The following is a 21744-nucleotide window of genomic DNA, read 5'->3' on the forward strand; positions in this document are numbered from 1 at the left end:
ATATTTGATTACCTTTAACAAATTGTACTATATAATGTGTACGACATCTTAAACGATGTCAGTACAATAGAAGAAGTACTTCATCTGGAATTTTCCAATACTGGAACATTATATTCTGTAAAGGTAGGTAAAACTTGAACTGGAGGAGGGTAAAAAAACATTTTTCTGTAGAGATAAATCTACTTGTTTTATTGTCTGAATTCTTGTTTTTCCGATGCTAGTGTGAGCTTTTCCCATCCTTTGGCGTTCGTCGTCTGTCGTCGTCGTCCGTCATCCGTTAACTTTTACCAAAATCTTTTTTGAAATTAACTAAACTTGGCCACAATCATTATTAATGTATCTGGAAGATAGAGAGAAACTACATACAGGAAAAATGACCAGCAATATAAGATCAACAAAGAACAGATTGAAGTCGTATTCTAGACTACTATGTTGGAGATGTCCATTGTTGAAGATGCATTGATCTAGGTGATCGACACAGGCTCTTTTGAGTCTTTACTTACTTTGAGAAGCATAATTTAACAAGAGTGCACCTATCCTAAGTCAGGAGCCTGTTGTTAAGTTCATAATATGGAACGCCACAGCTGTCTTATGTGGAACTCTGATATAACTTTATGTTGTTTTATTATTACTTGATGATATTTTGTCTTTACTTAATATGGTTTTGACATTACGTAATGATGTTTTGATATAACTCAATATGGAATAGTCATTACTTAATGATATTTCGATATTACACGATATGGTTTCGTATTGACTTGATAAAGTTTTGTCATTACTCAATATGATTTTTGTCATTACTCGATGTGGTTTCACCATTATTTAATGTGGTTGTGTCATTAGTCAATGTGGTTTTAACATTACTTGATGTGAATGTGACTTAACGTTATGTAGTTGTTTCATTGCATGATGTGGTTTTGTTATTTTGTAATGATGATTTGCCTATCCTTTATATGGTTTTTACATTACGTAATGATGTTTCAAAATTTGACGATTTTACACTACATGATGTGTTTGTTTCATTATTTGATGTGGTCCTGTCATTCTTTGATGTGGTTATCCCATTACTTGATGAGGTATAATCACGTGACCAATTCGGAAAAACCTGTTCTATTTTTAGATAGATTTCCATGTTGTATGTGCCTTGGATGAGTGTGGCCATCCATCGAATTAGAGTTCGGGTTACTGTTTGAATTAAACTTTGAGTTAGTCTTCGATTTCGAATTCAAGTCATTATTAGAATTAAAGTTTTAGTTAGCATTGAGTTTCGAGTTGGACTTCGAGTTTGAGTCACATTTAAAGGTAGAGTTCTAGTTACAACATTAAATTTGAGTCACTTTTTGAGGTAGAGTTTGAGTAAGATTCGAATTTAAGTCTCATTTAGATTAATTAAGATTATGAGTTTAAATTCGAGCTATCTTATATGAGTTCGTAATTAAGTTTTCTATCGCGGAACAAGGACTTTTGCTCGGGCTTCCGAAAAGAGGGCTCCGGGGTATGCGTACAAAAGATAAACAATGTTACAGTATACAAAACGCAACATAGAAGTTGAAATAAAGCTAGATGTGGTGTGATTGACACTGAGACAACTATCCACCAGAGTTTAAATGCAGTGGATGTAAGAAATCATATATAGGCAACCGTACAGCCTTCAACACACCGTATAGTCAGCTACAAAAGGCCACCATGCACCATGTGAATAAATTCAAACGAAAAAACAAACGGTCTTATTTATAAATAAAGAATTTACAAAAAACAATGACACACATTTATACAACGACAACAATTAAACTTCATGCTCCTGACTTGGGGCAGGTACATAAAGAAAGTGCACGTGGCGGAGTTTAACATGTATGTGAGCGCTAAATCCTAACCTTACATCGGACTGTTACAGTTGTGTAACAGCACAACTCGAGAAAAAAATGTAAACTAGACAACGTGATGCCCCTGCAATCAACTCATTTAACCGTTTATACCCCAAAAATGACAAAAAAAAGTTCAATTATCTCCCATAAAGAGCAAAAGATAATAAAAATTTAAACCCTGACCACATGCACACCTTCAATATATGTACAAACAGCCAGCTGAGTGAAAACTTCCTAGCATTCAAACTGTAGGAGGAGTTATCTGGAAACGCTCTTCATATGCAAGTGAATTTCCCAAAAATTACAAAGTACAACTATCTCCCAAAAGAGCAAATATTAATAAACATTAAACCCTGACCACATGCACACCTTCAATATATGTACAAACAGACAGTAAAGAGAAAACTTCCTAGGATTCAAACTGTAGGAGGAGTTATGCGGAATAACTATATACCCATAATGGGACGAACAGACGGACGGAAGGAAGGACGGACGGACGGACGGACAGGGGTAAAACAATATGCCCCCCAACTTTCAGTTGCGGTGGCAAACAAAACAGTTTTATTTGGCTGATTCAATAGATCGGTATGACTGGGTAATATAAATCCATCGGGTTGATCTCGGATGCTCCAGAAAGGCACCCGTCGTGTTATTCGAGAAAGTACAAACCCAGTGATTTGGTTTTATTTGGTAGTTTACATTCAAGGAAAAGATGACGGTATTATGGTTACGACCACTGGAACATGTCCGTCGTCACATGTGAAACAGATATTCCAAAAAGTTTATTTTTCAATTAGTGCGAGGTAGATCTGGGAATTCAATTGATTATAAATAAAAGATTGATATTCGTATAAGCTCAAATGATCATTTACGCTAAAAAAAAATTCGGAGAATTCTTATTTTATAGTATTGCTGCTTTGTCGCTTAGTCCGAGTCCCCCTCCCCCGTTTCCCTGTAACTTTAGTGTGAGTTGATTTGAAGTGTTTCATTTGTTAACAATAAAGTTCAAGTCTTTTGATTTGTGTCGAGCCTGCGACATCAATGTAGCGGCAGTGAGACACAACAAACCTATATTTCGTCGTCGATAGTGGCGTCGGCGTCTCCATCTCCATTTTTTTATTTCTATTGAGTTTAACCTTTCATTATACATGTTACTAAACATGTATGCCATCATAATTTTGTACTTTTAGAATATCATACTGTATTTGTTTACCTCGACTATTGTATCTGTATTTATATTGTATGTTTCTCTGTAAACTTGTATTTAGTTTTTAGAGAATAAAGTATCTATGTATCTATCTATAGATCGTTAGGTTTCTAGTTTTTTTACATTTTTCATTTCGAGACCTTTTATAGCTTACTATAGGGTATGGGTTTTGCTCATTGTTGAAAACCATACAGTTTTGTTTTAGTTAAATAAAACCGAATTAAACTGTTTTGACATGATAAATTTGTAAACCTCCATGAAGTGTTTTAAAACTTGTATAGGAGTTACTCCTCAATTTCAAGAAAAAGCATCTACAGAAAAACATTTTTTTTTTCAATTTTGTTTTTACCGATAAATGTATAGATAAACAAACAGCCGATTACAGGCGAGACACATGGTTCCGTGGAATATTTTACAAATTTATTACGAAAATACTGCTTCCGTTTGAAAACATAGGATAAAAACAACAGGACCAAGTGGTTTGGGGATATCCCAATTATGTCCGAAATACTGTAAACTTTAATACTTTTTTTCTTGTTATTGTCTGCCGTTCCCCTTTTAAATACCAAATAACTCTGAACAACCACTCGAACTTGATAGCTTGCTGTTCGGTGAAAGCCAAGGCTCCGTGTTGAAGGCCGTACTTTGACCTATAATTGTTCACTTTTTACACATTGTGACTTTGATGAATAGTTGTCTTATTGGCACTCATACCACATCTTCTTATTTATATGCACATGCTAAATGTCTCGCCTGCTTTTCCGATCAAAAATAGTTTTATGTTGAAGGTCTTTAAGATAAAGGCATATCACTACAAGTATCACATAAAATAAATACTCAATGTAAATGAGGTCAAGGTCAGTGAAGCCTGTCAGCCGGACATCTACACTTTACGATCATTTCAAACAACAAAAATAGTTAACATATTGATTAAAGAAAGAGACATGTAATCATTAAAACTGAACATTGGTCAATGAACCATGAAAATGAGATCAAGGTAAGACGAACTTTGCCAGAATAGCATATACACCATACAATCATTCCATACACCAAATCCATAATTCACCTACTGCTAATAGTATACTAGTATGTGAAACAGACCAATTGGAAAAAAAAAACTGTACGTTGACCAATGAACTATTTAGATGAGGTCAAGTTCATGTAAACCTCGTCAGACAGACATGTACACTTAACAATCATTCCATACACCAAATATAGTTGACCTGTTGATAATAGACATGTTAGATACATGTTGACAATTGAGACTCGAGAGTCTCGAGTTGAGTCTTTAAAAAGGGATCATCTCAAAAGTATGAATTTCATTATTGAATTACTCGGTACATTAATAGTTTTTATAATTAGCTTCTAATAAATGTAAAATAATTTTTTAACATATAGCTGTTTAACAAACAATTGGAAATGAAAGTCATTCCATATTTTCTAAATTAAACATGCTTTTTGGTTGATTGCTTGGTTGGTTGGGTGATAAACTCCTTGTATAATATCAAGTGACAAATTCTTCATATCTATGGGTTGGTTGGTCGTTAGGTGAACTGATTGATTGTTTGAATGATTTATTGATTGATAGTTTGCATAAAAAGAGGCATATTTCATATAGAGTAATTCATTGATTCATTGTTTGTTTGACGTCCAGTGACGACTATTTAACGAACATTCTGTGTTTAATGCATCAACATTGCCACTAATGCCCAAACCCCTCCTTTAAAAAGAGACAGAACGGGGACAACTTCATCGATTACATACACGGGGATGGGTCTCTAGGAAAAAGCAAACTGAAAAAATACGAGGGCATTTTCAGATTCACATAGATATGTAAAACAATTACAAAAAAAAGGTTAAATCCGCTTTTAAAGCAATGAAAACAAAATGCATACATAGCGAAGACATAAAACATTAATTTTGAGAATCCTAGAAAAAAGGGAATTCATAAAGGAAGATTCACGAATGTTTTAGGGTGTTAATCTTCCGATTGAATTATATAGGAAAATGTAAGGATGTTTCTTTCCGGAACGGGAGAAGTGAGGGGTGTTAAATCCTATATTTTCACTGGCCTAGAAATATCATTACTTAAATACAAATAAACATGTTGAACTGATCCGGAAACGTGAAATTTAACGGGATCTAGGCCTTCCCTTTTTGTTCCGATTATTCCAAGGAACTCGATCCCGTGTAAGTTTTAATCGAGCAACTTGTTCCCGACCTGCCCCTTTATTTGAAGGACGGTGAATTTATGATTTCACGAGTGAAGAATTTTTCAATTAATGTTATGCAACCAATTTACTAACCAACCTACAAACAATCATGTTAGAAGATGTGGAAAGACATTCACTCACAAAATTTGTATCTTTATTGGAAGAAATGTGAGAAAAGCTATTGGTGTGCCGAGTTAATCAATAGTTAAATTAATACTTGAGATGATCCCTTATTTAAATGTCTCAACTGTATATACTCGACTTTCAATTGTCAATTGTAAACATGTATATAACATGTCTAATAGTATCTAAGAAACAGACCAAACCACGATAACTTATCTTTGGTCAATGAACTATCAAAATGGGTTCAGCGTATTAAGATGAACCTTGCCAGACGAGCATGTACACTATACAATCATTCAATACATCAAATATAAATGACATATTGCGTATAGTATCGGACAAACAGACCAAACAATGAAAACTTTACATTGACCACTGAACCATGAGGTCACGATAAGATGAAATCTGCCAGACAGATATATATGTACACATTTCAATCATTCCATACACTAAATATAGTTGACCTAATGAATATAGTATAAGAGAATCAGACCTATTTACGTACCTTCAAACTTGATCACTGATCCATGAAATAAGTTTGAGGTCAGGTGACTGTCTGACTGACATGTAGACCTTGCAAGGATGTGTGATTGACATGTAGACCTTGCAAGGAACCCATATATATACCAAATATGATGATCCTTTCACTCATCAGTGAGAATTCAAATGACAAATAAAAACAAGCTTTTTAAGCAGTCGCTGAACAATAAAAATGAGGTCAAGGACAAATGCAGAGGCGGATTTAGAGGGTTTTCCAGGGGGGCCCGGCCCTCCCCCCCTTTTGTGGGAAAAATTGGTTGATTATTTAGGGAATCACTGAAGCACCCCTCATAGGCAGTCAGTTGGCCCCCTCTTATGACAATTTCTGGATCCGCCACTGAAATTACATATGACAGAGGGAAAATGCATACCACAAGGCATCGATATACAGGGTACGAAGCATCCAGGTCTTCTACCTTCTAATATATATAGCTTTATACAAATAATCTACGCTGCTGCCTGATTAGCTTCCCTATGTCTCGCATTTTGCTACTTTCATCACAGGCGAGATAAAAATGTCCTGATTATGCTGGGATTTTGCCTTCTGCAATATCTTTGAAATACACATGAATATTTAGGATGGGAATAAATTAACAATAAATCTAAATTGTAGGCTCTGCAAAGAGAGTCAACTAGAATAAAGGAAGGGAAATTTGAACTGTTGCCGAAAAACGAAGGTATGTTGGATAGGGGCAGAAATTTTACCTTACAGCATGCCATCTGAGAAATTTGCAAGGAGAAAGCGTGTGATTTAACATCCCCTTTTCTACTTGACCAGAAGAAGAACCTTTGAATTTATACATCATGCATAGCTAAACTAGAATAAAGTAATCCTGTGATCACAAATACCTCACCTGCAGCATAACTTTTGAAAATAAAATGTTCACTCTGTCAAAATCAATCTTGTATATCATGGTCAATGATATAGTGTAAATTCTAAAACATTTTGTTAAGTGGAACATTTACTAGCATCCAGCAGTCCCAAGAAATCTAAAAGTTTGTTTATTAAAATATTTAGAGGCAGAATCAAATACAATCCCCATTTTTACAACAAGTAAGGGACTTAACTCTTGAATGATAAATGTCAAAATGGTCAACTTCAAACTTGACATGTACTTTATGATCCATGACATTATGTTCAAAGTTATAATTTTAATCAAACTCTATTTTAATTATCATCTGGAAACCAAATGTGTGACAGGGGCAGACAGACAGACATGATCATCATTATTAGATACTTTGTCTTCAAGGCGGGATATAAAAACACCCAAGGCTCTTTAGTATAAGTTGAACTTCCGGTCCAGGAAGTCCTGCACAACCATAGGGGTTTGTTGTTAATAAAGGCCTTACAACAACTTTTTGGTACAATATATGTTCCATATTGGTTACCCGTATTGTTCTTATAACATCAATTTAATAGAAAATAACATCAGGTTGCAAGATTGTATGCCTAAATGTTTTCCGCCTACCTTTGGGCTTGATTTTAATATTGTTGAGGAGAGAAAGTGTTATAATATACCTTTAAACAGTTAGTACTTCATGTTTACCTCTACTTCTCCTGAGTAACATATAAAAAGTCGTGGAAATGGATTTTACGTACTTTATTTACCAAACTTTGTTTGATCATGGAAGTATAATACTTCCATGGTTTGATCAACAGACTTTTCTATACGCTGCTGTTTTTTTTTTTTCATTTTACTGCTGTCGGGCAGTCGTAATTCCAATTCTAATATATGGGCCATTTACAAATAGTCTTCCAAACGAATCACAATACTGGTATACCATTATAATGTAACCTTTCAAACCTCTACTGAAATTCATGCACAGTATCACAGCTTTATATTAGTACTTTTAGGGTTTAATGAAATTATGGTCCATTCAATACATATTACAAAATGCTAAATACCGTTAGATAGCTTCGAACTGCTTTTTTGATAAATCAAGTCTATCCATAGGATTTATAAAAAAAAAGTTTTAAGATATTAAATATATCAAAACTGTATTTGAACTAAGGTTCAGATATAAAGTAATTCACTTCTTTTAAGATTTTTTCACAGCCTTTTATTTTAATGGTTACAATTTTTTAAGTATTCTACAAAGAGTCTTTGTATAATAAATATCAAAATTCCATTACAATTGAAAAACTTTTCGATTGACCGTTAGAATGAAACAAATACAGAGAAAATTGGCCATACCTCTTTGACCTTCATGAAATGGCATTTTAATTCCTAACTAGACAGGTATGAACCTTTGGGTATAGTAATTTTAGACAGAACTGATTTCTGATCTACTTTAATTAAGAGTTCATTATTCCCAAAGAGATTTTCTATTTCTCAAAACTCTTAAAATTTATTTCATTTTGAATCTTTAGCGTATGTATTTGCTTGCGCTTTTTTGTAAGTAGTTCGATCTACTAGACTATAAAAGGTTGTTCTCCCGCCTTTTTCATTTTTCGAGATTAATTCACACTTAATAACCAGTTCGACAATGTAAAACAGTGACGATGAAGTCCAGCATGATTCTCCCGCTAGTCACCAGTCGGGGGGTCATTTCACAGCTAAACCTAAAGAACAGTAACCAAGTCAAAGTTTTATCCAGCTGATGCTTTATCTCTATTCTCACAGAAATAAGACAGCCCCTTGGTAAAGCACAAGCAGTCAATAATTGCTGAAACAGAAGAAAAGGTAACCTTCTACCGTCCTTCAAGACCTTCTCACACGTCCAGTCCTAAGTTCAAGTTTGAAGGAAACGGCAGACAGCATGAATTCAATTCGTCCCGTCAGGAAGAGATTGACAGAGCATTGTCTTTATTGGAGAGAGGTGCGTACGGTTCGGTTAAGAAATTGCTCCAGCAGAGTCAGAAGGAATTACGACAAAACTGAGACAAGCTGAGTATCGGACAAAGATAAAGAGAAGAGAAAAGGCGAGGAAAAGCAACAGAGATAGTCCTTATCATAAACCAACAGCAGTGAACGAGCTTTTTCGTGGGCCTGGCCCAGCACGTACAGAAGAACCACCTAGGTATAAGAATCAACCACCAAAGCAGGTCTACACCCAGCAGAGGATATTGAAGGAAAAAAGGAAACTATGTGCTATTACTGCAACGGAGAGGGTCATTTCGCTTACAACTGCCCCATTAAGGTCAAACTGCCAACCTCAACAAGACATCAGTCAGCATAATAATAGAGTTTTAAAGTACACATTTTTTTTCATTTGATAAAAATTATGAATATAAAAATTCCGGTCTGCAAATTGATTCATCATTTTATGTCGTTAGTTTAAAGAAACATTATGCCTTTTGGAAATGCGTTTTGAAAACTCACAGTTTTGTTTTAAATGTTATTTCTAGTGGTTATTTAATTCCGTTTTTTAACAGTCCGTCTGCAGTGTATTTGAAGAATAATCATTCTGCTTGTTCGCACGCTTTATTTGTCGAACACGCCATTAACAAGCCGCTTGACAATGGGGCTGTTTTGGAATTAAAAGATCAAATTCCTTTCCGATGATTGTCAACCCTTCAACTGCTTCAGTTAATGCTTCAGGTAAAGAGCGCTTAATTCTTGACCTTCGACATGTCAATGAGTTTGTTGATAAACAAAAGTTTAAATTTGAAGGTGTGTTTGAAGCTTTGCAATTTAAGATAGAACATGGATTGATGTTAAAATTCGATTTAACCAGGGACAGTCTATACTATAGAAAGTCTCTGATTTAACCTAAGGATATCATCATATAGAAATACACAAAGGTCACCAAAAATATTTGGGATTTGCATGGAAATTCGGTAGTTAGTAAAACATTTTGTTTTTCGTGCACTACCTTTCGGTTTATCCAGCGCAGGGCATGGTTTTTTTTCAAAAGTTCTAAGGCCGTTAGTGAAACATTGGCGTTCGCAAGGCCAGAGGGTAATAATGTATTTAGATGACGGCTGGGGCATTCATTCAGATTTCGAGTCTTCAAAACTGCTAGCTTCTCAAGTTAGGAAAGATCTTTTATCAGTAGGTTTTTACATTAACAAAGACAAGAGCGTATGGGAAATATGCAAACAATTATTTTTTTTCTTTTGCAGAAATTTTAATTTTTCGCATTGGCAACACTGAAAAACTTAAGAAAATCGTTTGCATTCAATTGCAGAAGCTAGTTAAAGCATGTCAACAACAAAAATTTACACTTATACCTTCAAGAGATTCCGAGTTTGGTGTAAATAAAGGCAACAGTAGTATACCGCTGTTCGAAACTCATAAATCTATAGAGATAAAAACAAATCCGGGTTACAAACTGAAACTGAGGGAAACGCATCAAATATAAGAGGAGAACAACGACACAACAAAAACACAACATTAAAAATGTAACACACACAGAAACGAACTATAATATAACAATGGCCATTTTCCTGACTTGGTACAGGACATTTTAAGAAAAAAATGGTGGGTTGAACCTGGTTTTGTGGCATGCCAAACCTCCAGCTTTAATGGCAACATCAAACACAACACCAAAACGACAACATCACATGACAGGACCACAATACAAATAAATGGGAGAACATATAGGACAAAGAAACACACGAATAATAGCTAACAAAAGGTACTAGGCTTATAATTCAATACGCCAGACGTGCGTCTCGTCCACACAAGACCATCCAGTCCAGTAAAAGTTACGATCTAGTAGCATTACCAGCTTCGGTTACTACAGTTGCTATATATTTGTCGTATTTGATTCAGAAAGAAGTTTCTAAGTCCGTTTTTCTTAACGGTTTCTATGCTATAAAATGGGAACATGAACTCAATCTTTATAGTGGTTTTTTCCGAGCCTTTCCTACAGTTGATTATTGAAGGCGGCGTAAAATTTTTATCAAAACCAGTGAATAAAAAACAGCCAATTACTGCTGAAATTTTGAAATCTGTTATAGACAAGTATGGCGTTGGTCACGATTTGAAAAAAAAATGAGAGTTTGCTGTCTAATGTTATTAGGTTACGCAGGCTTTTTAAGATATAATGAACTCGCCAATATAAAAGCTACGAATCTAAAGCTATTTCGATCACATTTAGAAATTTATATAGAAAGTAGCAAAACTGACGTTTACAGACAGGGTAGTACTATAGTGATAACAAGAATTCACAATAAGACATGTCCGGTCGTTATGTTAGAGCGTTATTTGCAAGAAGCCGACATATCTACCGATTCAGATCAGTACATTTATAGATCAGTTAGCTACAGAAAGTCTTCTAAAACATACACATTATGCAAAAAGAACAAATCTTTATCATATACACGTGCTAGAGAAACATTGTTTAAAGTCTTATCAGATTTGGGGTTCAATACTAAACAATTTGGTTTGCACAGTTTGAGAAGCGGCGGTGCATCTTTAGCTGCACACAATCGCGTATCTGAAAGGCTATTAAAATCTCATGGTCGATGGAAATCTGATTTAGCTAAAGACGGATACATGAAAGAAAATATGAAGAACAGATTACTGGTCTCAAATTGTCTCAACCTTTAACAATTGTTTACATATCCTTTGTTATCGAACTGGTTGGTGTGCCATCTCAATCCTTTAGATTTGTTTTTTATTTATTATAGAGAAATTAGAAATGTTTTGTATTCGTATGAACGATGTGAAGTAGAATGTAAATTTATTTCATTTTGAAACTTTAGCTTATGTATTTGCTTGCGCTTTTTTTTTGTAAGTAGTTCGGTCTACTCGACTATAAAAGGTTGTTTTCCGCCTTTTTCATTTATCGAGATTAATTCACACTTAAAAACCAGTTCAACAGGTACATTATCGAAACAATTTGCATGTATTAACATGATACCAATTTTTCTAACATTTTGTTTTTTATTTTGTAGATGCATGTTACTGTTCATTGAGGAAGTCAAACGTTTTGGACTCTATTGAAATTCAATGTCAAATATTATATAATTAAAACTGGTTGGTGTGCCATCTCAATCCTTTAGATTTGTTTGTTATTTATTATAGAGAAATTAGAAATGTTTTATATTCGTATGAACGAAGTGAAGTAGAATATAATTGTGTAGATCTTTTCTTTTGTTCCATTTACTTAAGGATCTTGTAGTACAGCATTTCTATACTGATTTTGATACTTGCAAGTACACCCTAACTTAAAGTTAGGGTTTCTTTTCTCTTTTTACTATTCCAATAGTTAAGCTTTTTTGTTTAAAAGGCTTTGCTTGGACTCTTCTTACATGTCTTGTTCATGGTGAAGTAGCAGCAAACAACTGTTCTAATGCCTTTCATTTCCCACAGACGCAGATAGAAACTTGCTACCTGCTACACTCAAGGCAAACAACTATTTTATTGTCATTGGTTCCCAAAGATACTATTCGAAACTTGCTACCTGTCTGCTCAAGGCAAACATACTACCATAAAAATTACTCAGGCAGAAAGAAAACGATATTTTATGTAATAATGATTTACTGTAACAACCATATTGTCTATAGCACAATCTTACTAATGCATTTCTGTTATTACATGAAAATGTGATATAAAAATATTCAAATGACAGAGATCTTAAATGCTGCAAATCAAAATTAAAATTGCATAGCTCCTTTTATATGAACAAAACAATCGCCTTTCAATATAATTTTTTGTAAAATAATATTGGAAAATATTCATGAACTGTTAACAAAGTGGATATATATAAAATTTGTAAACATTGATATGTAAATCATACAACCATACTGTACATGTCCTTTGGATATCTTTCTCATAAAAGGTCTACAGTAAAAACACTCTTAACCTTTTCAATATTTACAGGTCATATCAATCATCAATTTTCAAAAACTAATTTTCAAATCATATATTGTTCAGGTGAAATAGCTTGATGCAGGTGGCTTAAGCCAAAATTTACTTGCTAGTTCCCCATGGTAATTCTTATAAAAATGATCTAGCTCCCTATAGAATTTAAATCTTTACAGTTTTCTGTTGCAAAAAAAAAATATGTACTGGTATTTACCTCTTCCAAATGAAACATTTCTTTTCAGTTGAATTACTGAAGCAACATTTATCTAACTTGCATTAATCATAAAGCTGGTTTGAAAATGCTGGTCTGCAGAAAAAGAAGAATACCCAACAATACTAAAAGACAGTAAAATACAGTTAAAGGTTAATATATAGTTCAACAGTAGATAAGTGTCTAAAAAAAACCCCAGCAACTCATTTTACAAAAAATCTCACATGAAAAAAATACTTGTAAGTCATGATCATTTCAGCATAACTCAAAAGTGTTTCTTTTTTTTTCGTAGGATTTTTTTTGAAATGATTTCCAAGACTAAAAGTATATTTACCTGAAAATTCTTCAAAATGACAAAAAAGACATGTTTTTATAATCTGAAATATTCTTGCACTTATAACACAAGATGTGGATAGACATCTACTGCTATAATGTTTACCCTTGAATGTACAAGCAAAATGCAATATGGCACAATAAAAAAAAAAATCGATTCAATTTGATTGAAATTTTAAAAAGAAAGTTGAAATTAAGATTGAAAGGGACAAGATTATGCTTATTCATGTGAAATAAAAAGAAATCCTAATTTATACAGACTCAAGACTAATCCTCTTTAAATCAATTCAGTATAGAGAACTGTGGTGTTTCCATAGGAAACATAATTGGCACAAGTTAACAATCTTTCAAAACACAGAGTAGTCCTCTTGACGTTTTAAGTACTTTTACAAAAATCTGTATACTAAACTTTTTCTGCATTTCTCACCTGGTAACATAAACCAATAACAGAACAACAGTTACAACTCAGGTGTGGAACATTGTCCAATATAAACAGGATCCTATAAATCATCATTTATCTACATAAGTCAATGATCTATCAAAGAAAAGTCTAAAGAGCTACACATAAAATTAATAATTAAGTTAGTACTTTTGAACTAAGTATGGCACTCTTTGAACACACCTCTAAAAATGAGTATCGGTGAACAAAATAAATGTATTATATGCAAGATATAAAAATAAAGAGTATTTTGCATTTCTGGGTATGTAAAGTGTTATACAATGAGTATCACAAATTGTTTTTTTTTAATATTTAGCCTCAAAAAAACATTATGAGTATCCTTTTTAAATATTTGAGATTCTTGATACAACAACTATTAACATTAAGAGAGTTCCTAAAAGATTGCATTAAAAAACTCAATAAAATTTTTTAAAATGTACAGGTATGAAAAATAACTAACTTTTCATTAATCTTATACTGTTTTAAAATAAGTCAATGTGTGATAACAATTTCATGTTGGAAATTCTGCAACTGCAAAATTTTCTACTCATATGTTAAAAAAATGAGTTCATAATGTCTTATCCATGGAGTTCATAGTGTCTTATCCATGAAATTTATTTAAAGTCACAAGTTGTCAGTATTAAACAGATTATTAACTACTGGTAATATAAGTATTAAGATGAAAGGAATGCGATGATTTTCATCTATTCATAGCCTGTTTTGGTTCTGTAGTGAGAAGCATGTTCTGTAGTTGTATACTACTATGGAAAGCAACAGATCAGAATTTGAGCAAACATACTGAATAAGGACAAACTTATACAAGTAATCGTATAGAACTACCAGAAAACAACAAACTGAAATACTGCTTTAACATATTTTGATGTGATATTTACCTTGTGCATGATAAGCTCAAATGACTTTTTATGATCTCAAACATCTAGCTAAAATTAGCACCAAGATCGATATGCAGTCTGATGCTAGTTTTCCAAGTAATAATTACTGTTTGAAAAAATGAATTAAAAAAATGAATTAAAAATGTCAACATCACTTGGCCTGTCAGGTTTTTTTCTATTATTCAAAAATAGACTGTCACATGACCACCATGTGATCTGTAGCCAGTTCATTCTAACAAGTCACATCTAAATCCTGAATTTTTCTGAAAGGGTTATTTCTATTAATAAATAAACTGTTGACACAGAGATATGTCTTGCTTGTATGAAATTTTGATAGTAAAATACAAGCACTGAAATTAAAATGGCAATACTTTAACATGTAAACTATGCAAAACATTCAAAGTCAATGAACCGTGACTTAGGGTGCATGGCAAAATAATCTTTCTGGAAATGAGACATGCTAAGGCTAATACAACTGCATGCCAAATATCATTGAGTTAACATTAGTGATTCATCTCAAACTGACCTAACTAGTCACAAACTTTTAACAAGTAAACTATGCAAAAGTTTCAAAGTCAATAGACCATGACTGAGTGAGCAGAGCCATATAATCTCCATGGATATGAGATGTGCTAATGCTAATACAACTGAATACCAAAATACTATTAACTCATCATAAGTGGTTTGCATTAAACTTGTAAACTATCCTCAAGTTCCAAAGTCAATTAACCATGGTTGAAGGGGCAGGGCCATATATTCTCCACGGAAATGAGATGTGCAAATGCTAATACAACTGCATATCAAATATACTTGACTAACCATTAGTGGTTCATCTTAAACTGACCTTATCACAATTTTTAATTATACAAAAACTATACAAAACATTCAAAGTTAATACACCATGACTGAGGGGACAGAGTCAAATAATCTCCATGTTTATGAGTTGTGATAAGGCAGATACAACTGTATACCAAATATTACCATTAATGGTTCCCCTCCTAAACTGACAAAAACTAAGCAAAAGGTTCAAAGTCAATAGGCCATGACAGAGAGGACAGGGCCAAATAATCTCTGTAAAAAGGAGATGTGCCGATGCTAATACAAATGCATACCACATTGAGTTTTTTGCATTTTTTTTTAAACTTTACAAGAAATATGATGAACTAATAGGACCAAATACAGTGGTCATGTGACATTCAAACAATTTAAAAAAATGCTTGTGTTGTTTCAACAATATTACCTACAGTAATCATATATACACAAAATATCTGTACAAATGAATATTATCTATAGATGTAAGTGATATGGTATTAATCACATAATGTATATATTTTCATATTTTTTTAGCCTGTTGCCTAATTCAGAAAAATAAATCCAGTCATTCTTGATAGACATTAGACTTTATATATTAATTTCATCTAAAAGTATACCAGTATTATAGCATGTTTTTAAAGCATTGATACTTGAACATAGAATGAAAATCTTCTAATCAACAAGTCAGAAACTAATATATATTTCATGCTTAAATGAATCTGCTTTGTTCTTATTTAGTATAAAATAACAAGACTGGCATTACTTGTTACTTTTAAAATACTTCTTCAAAGAAAAGTATAAGAATTGAGCTACCTTGAGGAACACAAGTAATGGTGGAGATATTTATACCATTCATTATGTCAAGAGCTGAATTATTTTATGTTTTACATGGCTAGAAATAAATAAGGATAAAGTGTTTACAATTTACCAGTTGGAATAATTAGTGAAAGGTGCAATATTGTTGCCAGCATTATTTCCATACACCATTTTTTTAGAGGTATTTTTGTCTAAATTAAATAAATTCAGTGCAAACAATGTCATGAAATTCATTATTTCTTTTTTTTTCATAATATCAATTATCAACAAAAACTGGTAAACTATATGTCTAATAAACCTCAGAAAACTTTCAGCCCTTAGTAAAAATGTATCTGAACTTATTTTTCTGAACTGCCACAATATACATTTAAAAAACATATGATAAAAATTCTGTATGTAAAAAGTTTCTAGTAAAAATCTATTTTGAAAATAATAGCACTTTAATTATTTTATGTACAAAATATATGATAAAAGCTAATTCTCATTAAAATATATATATACTCAAGGTGTCAAAGTTGCATAGTTGTACAGCACCAGTTAACATGATAAAAAAACGCACCAGACTCCATTTATACATGTATTTAACAATAATTAGAGAGCAAAATGTCAGCTCTTGTTCATTGGAAGCACTAACAGAAAAGAGAACATTCACTTATATCTCAACAAAAACTAGGATGATTATTTTCCGCTATATATCATTAACATAACTAACCAATAACAAATTATGAAATCCAAATCATCATTGGGATACCAACGATAAGGTTCTCTTATACAAAATGTATAAAGAAATATTGTCTCCATTCAATCAGTATACATCAGACTTTAAACTGACACAACATTCCATTAAATACATGTTTGAATGTTGTTTTGCCTAAAAATAACACCATAGAACATTTTCAAGTGCTATTATTTCTTTTACAGGAAACAACATCCTCTTCAATATAAATATCTTCTTTCTGACCAAACCGAGATTTTTTTTTTACGATTAAATGAATTGTGTATTTCTAACAAAAACAATAAGTAACTTCACCTAACCTGCAAATGAATTCTGAATATAAAAAAAAACACATGATCAATGTCTCATATTCAAATACTTATTTTCCTGAGCTAACTGAGTCAACACTGAGCTCATATCATTAACAACCATATTATTAGACATCATAGAGTATCGTGAAGATTGAGACTCGGAACGATTTCCTGAAGGAGGTATGTAGGTATTTGTACAAGTATGCTCTGACACTGAACTCATATTGTCTAACAAATTCTCTGATGATATAGAATTAATGTTTTCCATGAAGTCTTCGATGGGTTGAGCTGCATCTTCAGGGTCTGTTGAGCTGGTCACCTTGTTACATCCAGGTGACATTTCCATTGGATTACTGGAATACTGTTGTTGGTTGTTAGCCATTCGTTGATTCATGTTTTGCTGGTTCCACATTGACTGCTGATTTGGATCATTTTGATTGTACATATTTGTTGGATAAATCATGTTACCATGGTTTCCACCTTGATTGACATTCTGAGTCATTTTTTGTTGGCTGAAATTTCCTTGCATTTGTTGATACATTTCTTGATTGTTATAAGAGTTTTGATTGGGTCGTATCATACTGTTACAATTCTTCTGATTGGTTAACATCTCGTTATGCTGTGGCATCATCATCTGATTACGATTCGCTGCTTTTCCCCTTGCAGGAATCTGTGATGTGCTTATATGAGGTACTTGTACTTGGGGGCTCTGTGATTCTCGTTTATTAACAGGGGGTTGAGGGGGTAACATTAAGCCAGATTGCATCTGGTTCACAATAGGTTCATTATTCATATGACCTTGCATTTGCATATTATTCATGACTTGACCTCCAGGCAATTGCATATTATTCATATTTACACCACCATTCATTTGCATATTATTCATATTTCCACCACTATTCATTTGTGTATTCATATTTTGTCCTCCTTGCATTTGCATATTTGTATTTTGTCCTCCTTGCATTTGCATATTTGTATTTAGTCCTTGCATTTGCATATTTGTATTTTGTCCTCCTTGCATCTGCATATTCATGTTATTCATATTCTGATAATTACCCATTTGATTTTGCATCATATTCTGATTACCAGCTGACATTGCCATGCGTCTCATGTTCATACGCTGTTGTGATTTAGGCATGCTAGGTGGCTGTGGTGATCTCTCCTGATTAAATTGAGAATTACTGCCACCGCCCTGCATCATCTGCCATTGATTTATTCCCATCTGCTGTCCATTGCCAAAATTCCTGTTGCCATTTTGTGGCATCTGCATATTCCCTTGCATGTTCCCACCATTCGTTCTGTATTGCAAATTTCCCATATTCATCATTTGCATATTATTCATTGGTCCATTTTGCATTGGTTTAGTTGATGGTGGATGAGGAATCATATTTGATGATGGTGGTGGCATCATATTATTTGATGAATTTTGCGACACCATATTCATGGATGAGTTTGATGGCATAGAGCCAGATGAATGAGAAGGCATTGAATTTTGCATAGAGTTCTGACCTTGAGACATATTTTGCATGTTGTAACCTTGACTTTGATCCCACATTGGATTCATTTGCATACTGCCATTTTGCACTGTATTGTTTTGCATCTGTCCTTGTGAATTATTCATATACATAGCATGATTATTTACATTTTGGTTTCCATAATAACCTGTAGACATTTGCATATTACTTCCATCTGCCATCGGCATTTGTTGATTTGAGCATTTCATAGAGTCCTGACCAGGCTCACAATGGATTTCATTTTCCTGCAATGCTTCCATTTCCTGAAAACTACTAGGTATACCGTGATTATAACATTCATTTAGAAATCGTTGCATGTCATCAGGAATTATCATGTCTTCATTGTCTGCCATTAATTGTTCTTCCAGTGCTGCCTCATGGTCTGCATCAGTTCGTCCAGGAGAACCATACTCATCATTCTCATTCAGACTGTAATCAGTAGCAATACTACTACGTGATGAATGAAAGGTGTTATTTGATCCTGTTTTATTCATTAAACTTTTCATGGACTGTGGTACAGGCAGAGGTTTCATCATGTTCAAACTATGAAATCTTTGTAATTTTTTCAAAGCACTAAAATTTGGATCCAATGTTCTAACAGGGTCACTAGCTCTCCTAATTTCTCGGCCAGGTATCTCATGAGGTAGTGGTGTTTGACAAGGTGTACTAGTCCTTGCTCCATCTAAATCATGTCTTGCAGACAAAAATCGTGCTACTCTTTCTTGAGCATATTTACTTGCGGGACTTCTCAAAGTCATTGCTTGAGATGTAACAACAAGATTAGGATGACTACCAAGCTGTGCTTTTGAAAGCTGAGCAGCAATATCACTCATGTTACTGGTTTCACTTGATCGTCGGCTATTGATCTGAACACCTGGTCCATGAATAGGAATATTCCCTGTAATGTCATACTCATATGGAGAGTTTGTTATACTGAGACGGTTAGAAACCTGCGAGACATCACTAGATCGACGACTTGAATAATGGCTGCTGAGAGGAAAAGGACTAGCATCAGATCTCATGCTGCTCAAATAAGAACTGATAGTACTTGTATTACTGTCCCGACGATTACCATTCACAGGTAGTAATTTATTAACTGGTAATAAATCATTTCGATCTGAAAGTAAAATATGAAAATATGAATAAGGCATGCTTTTTTCTTACACACAAACAGGAGAAGTTTTATTTCTGATTTTGTAATATGGAAATGTTTTTTATTAGGCAAGATATAATCACCTATAAGCTTGTCTATAATATTGTATGTTCTACTCCTCTTCAGCATGCTTTTTTGTGTTCCTTTTCATCTGTCATTGGACAGTAGGTAGATTTTGACTATCTGAACTATCTGCCTTTGTCAAAATTTTCTCTATATATATCGGTTTTGAAGATGTCTTGCATTTTTCACTATGTTTTATTCTTAGCCATGGCAACCATGTTATTTGGTAGGCTGGATCATCAGACAAATTTTAAAAATATATATAAAGCATTCAGAAAATTAGTTTATACAGAATTACAAACAAACCTACCACAAAATTCTTCAAACAGTTTACCAAAGAAAAGAAAAATCAAAATGTCTAATAATGAACAGTAAATTTCAGACTATATTTATACTGTCCTACAGAGCTTATCATCAAAAACACTTAGGAAACATAAAACTTTCAAATAAATCTGTCACTCCAATTATAATTGTGATTGATAATTACCACATGTTTGTTATCTTAAAAACACTTAATGTAATCAAACTTTATATTTTTCATTTGTCACAAACTAATATCTACAACTTATCTATCAATGTCAACAACTTTATGTTCACAATGTAATGTAATGAAATATATCCTTTAATAAAAATAGATCATTATCCAATGAAAATGATATTTGCAATCTGAACCCCCAAACAGGATCAAGTAAAAAATATATACTTATTAATTAATTACATTTCTGTTCAAAGGGAAATAACTCAAAATAAACAAGACCAAATGACATAGAAATTACATTTCTGTTCAAAGGGAAATAACTCAAAATCATATAATAAGTATCCCTTTTGGCTATTGACTCAACGACGAGAAAAGCTAAAATCATATAAATTGAACTTGACCTTCATTTATTCACAGGAAACAACATATCTAAATTTGAAAAGATTTCGTCAAAGCGTTTTCATGTTAATGAACGGACACTGTTTCGCAGCGTCCCGCCCGCCCGCCGTACATCCCCAAATCAATAACCTATTTTTCTTTCAAAAATCTGGTTCACTAGATAGCCCAAGTACGAGTGGCCATATTTTGCTAGAAATAATTCATTTGCAAACATTTAAGCATGAAAATAACTTCAGATATGTTAATTAATATCAGGTATTTAGACTGACACAGCTGTTAATTATATAACCTGTAAACTCTTAGCCACCAAATAACAATACAATGACCACATTTCTAATAAAGGCTTGTTTAGTACAGTAATTAATCATTATGGCTCTGAAAAGTGTGTACATGTAGGAAAAAAGTTTAATCAAAAGACAGTCTAATACATTAAAGCTTTAATTCTAAGATGAAAATCATGCACAAACCCATAGCTTTGTCTATGTAAATGATGATGTAGATAGACTTTTACAAACAACAGAAGTCAAAATTGGCAAATATGGCCATTTTGGAAACTGTACTCCATACAATTCAACCTCATTTGCTAAGTGGGGACATAAAAACACTTATATGTTTTACTAAAAAAAAAAAATTAATCACATATTAAAAAAAAAATTTCAAATGCTTTTCATTGAAAGAGTTCATTTAAAAAAGTAAAACAAGCTGTATCTAAACTTACTTTTAAGATCCGTAATACTTTTGTGCTGTGGTCTTTTCTGTAAGCTTTTCAGATCAGTCAGGTCAGTCATTTGATTAACTATTAAAAATATCAGAATGTTTAAGCAAATATATACACAATACTCATATTGAGATTAGAAAAAATACATGTTGCTGTATAACCACTTGATTTTTGACTTGCAA

At 33.1% G+C, this 21744-nt stretch overlaps 1 protein-coding gene across 12 annotated transcripts in view; it reads right to left on the bottom strand.

The window, feature by feature from the left end:
- Window positions 1-12361: 12361 nt before the first annotated feature.
- LOC127728273 (transcriptional activator GLI3-like) overlaps window positions 12362-21744 on the bottom strand; it is a 140615-nt gene continuing 131232 nt past the window's right edge. For all 12 annotated transcript variants that reach the window (XM_052235561.1, XM_052235558.1, XM_052235560.1 and 9 more), the window contains 2 exons: window positions 21563-21640; window positions 12362-19868 (listed from right to left, as the gene is read on the bottom strand). In XM_052235561.1, the coding sequence (XP_052091521.1) occupies window positions 17284-19868; window positions 21563-21640 (2663 nt within the window). In that variant the 3' untranslated portion in view covers window positions 12362-17283. The remainder of the gene's footprint in view (window positions 19869-21562; window positions 21641-21744) is intronic.

The sequence above is a fragment of the Mytilus californianus genome, unplaced genomic scaffold (genome assembly GCF_021869535.1).
Source record: "Mytilus californianus isolate M0D057914Y unplaced genomic scaffold, xbMytCali1.0.p SCAF_2, whole genome shotgun sequence".
Classification (NCBI taxonomy): Eukaryota; Metazoa; Mollusca; class Bivalvia; order Mytilida; family Mytilidae; genus Mytilus; species Mytilus californianus.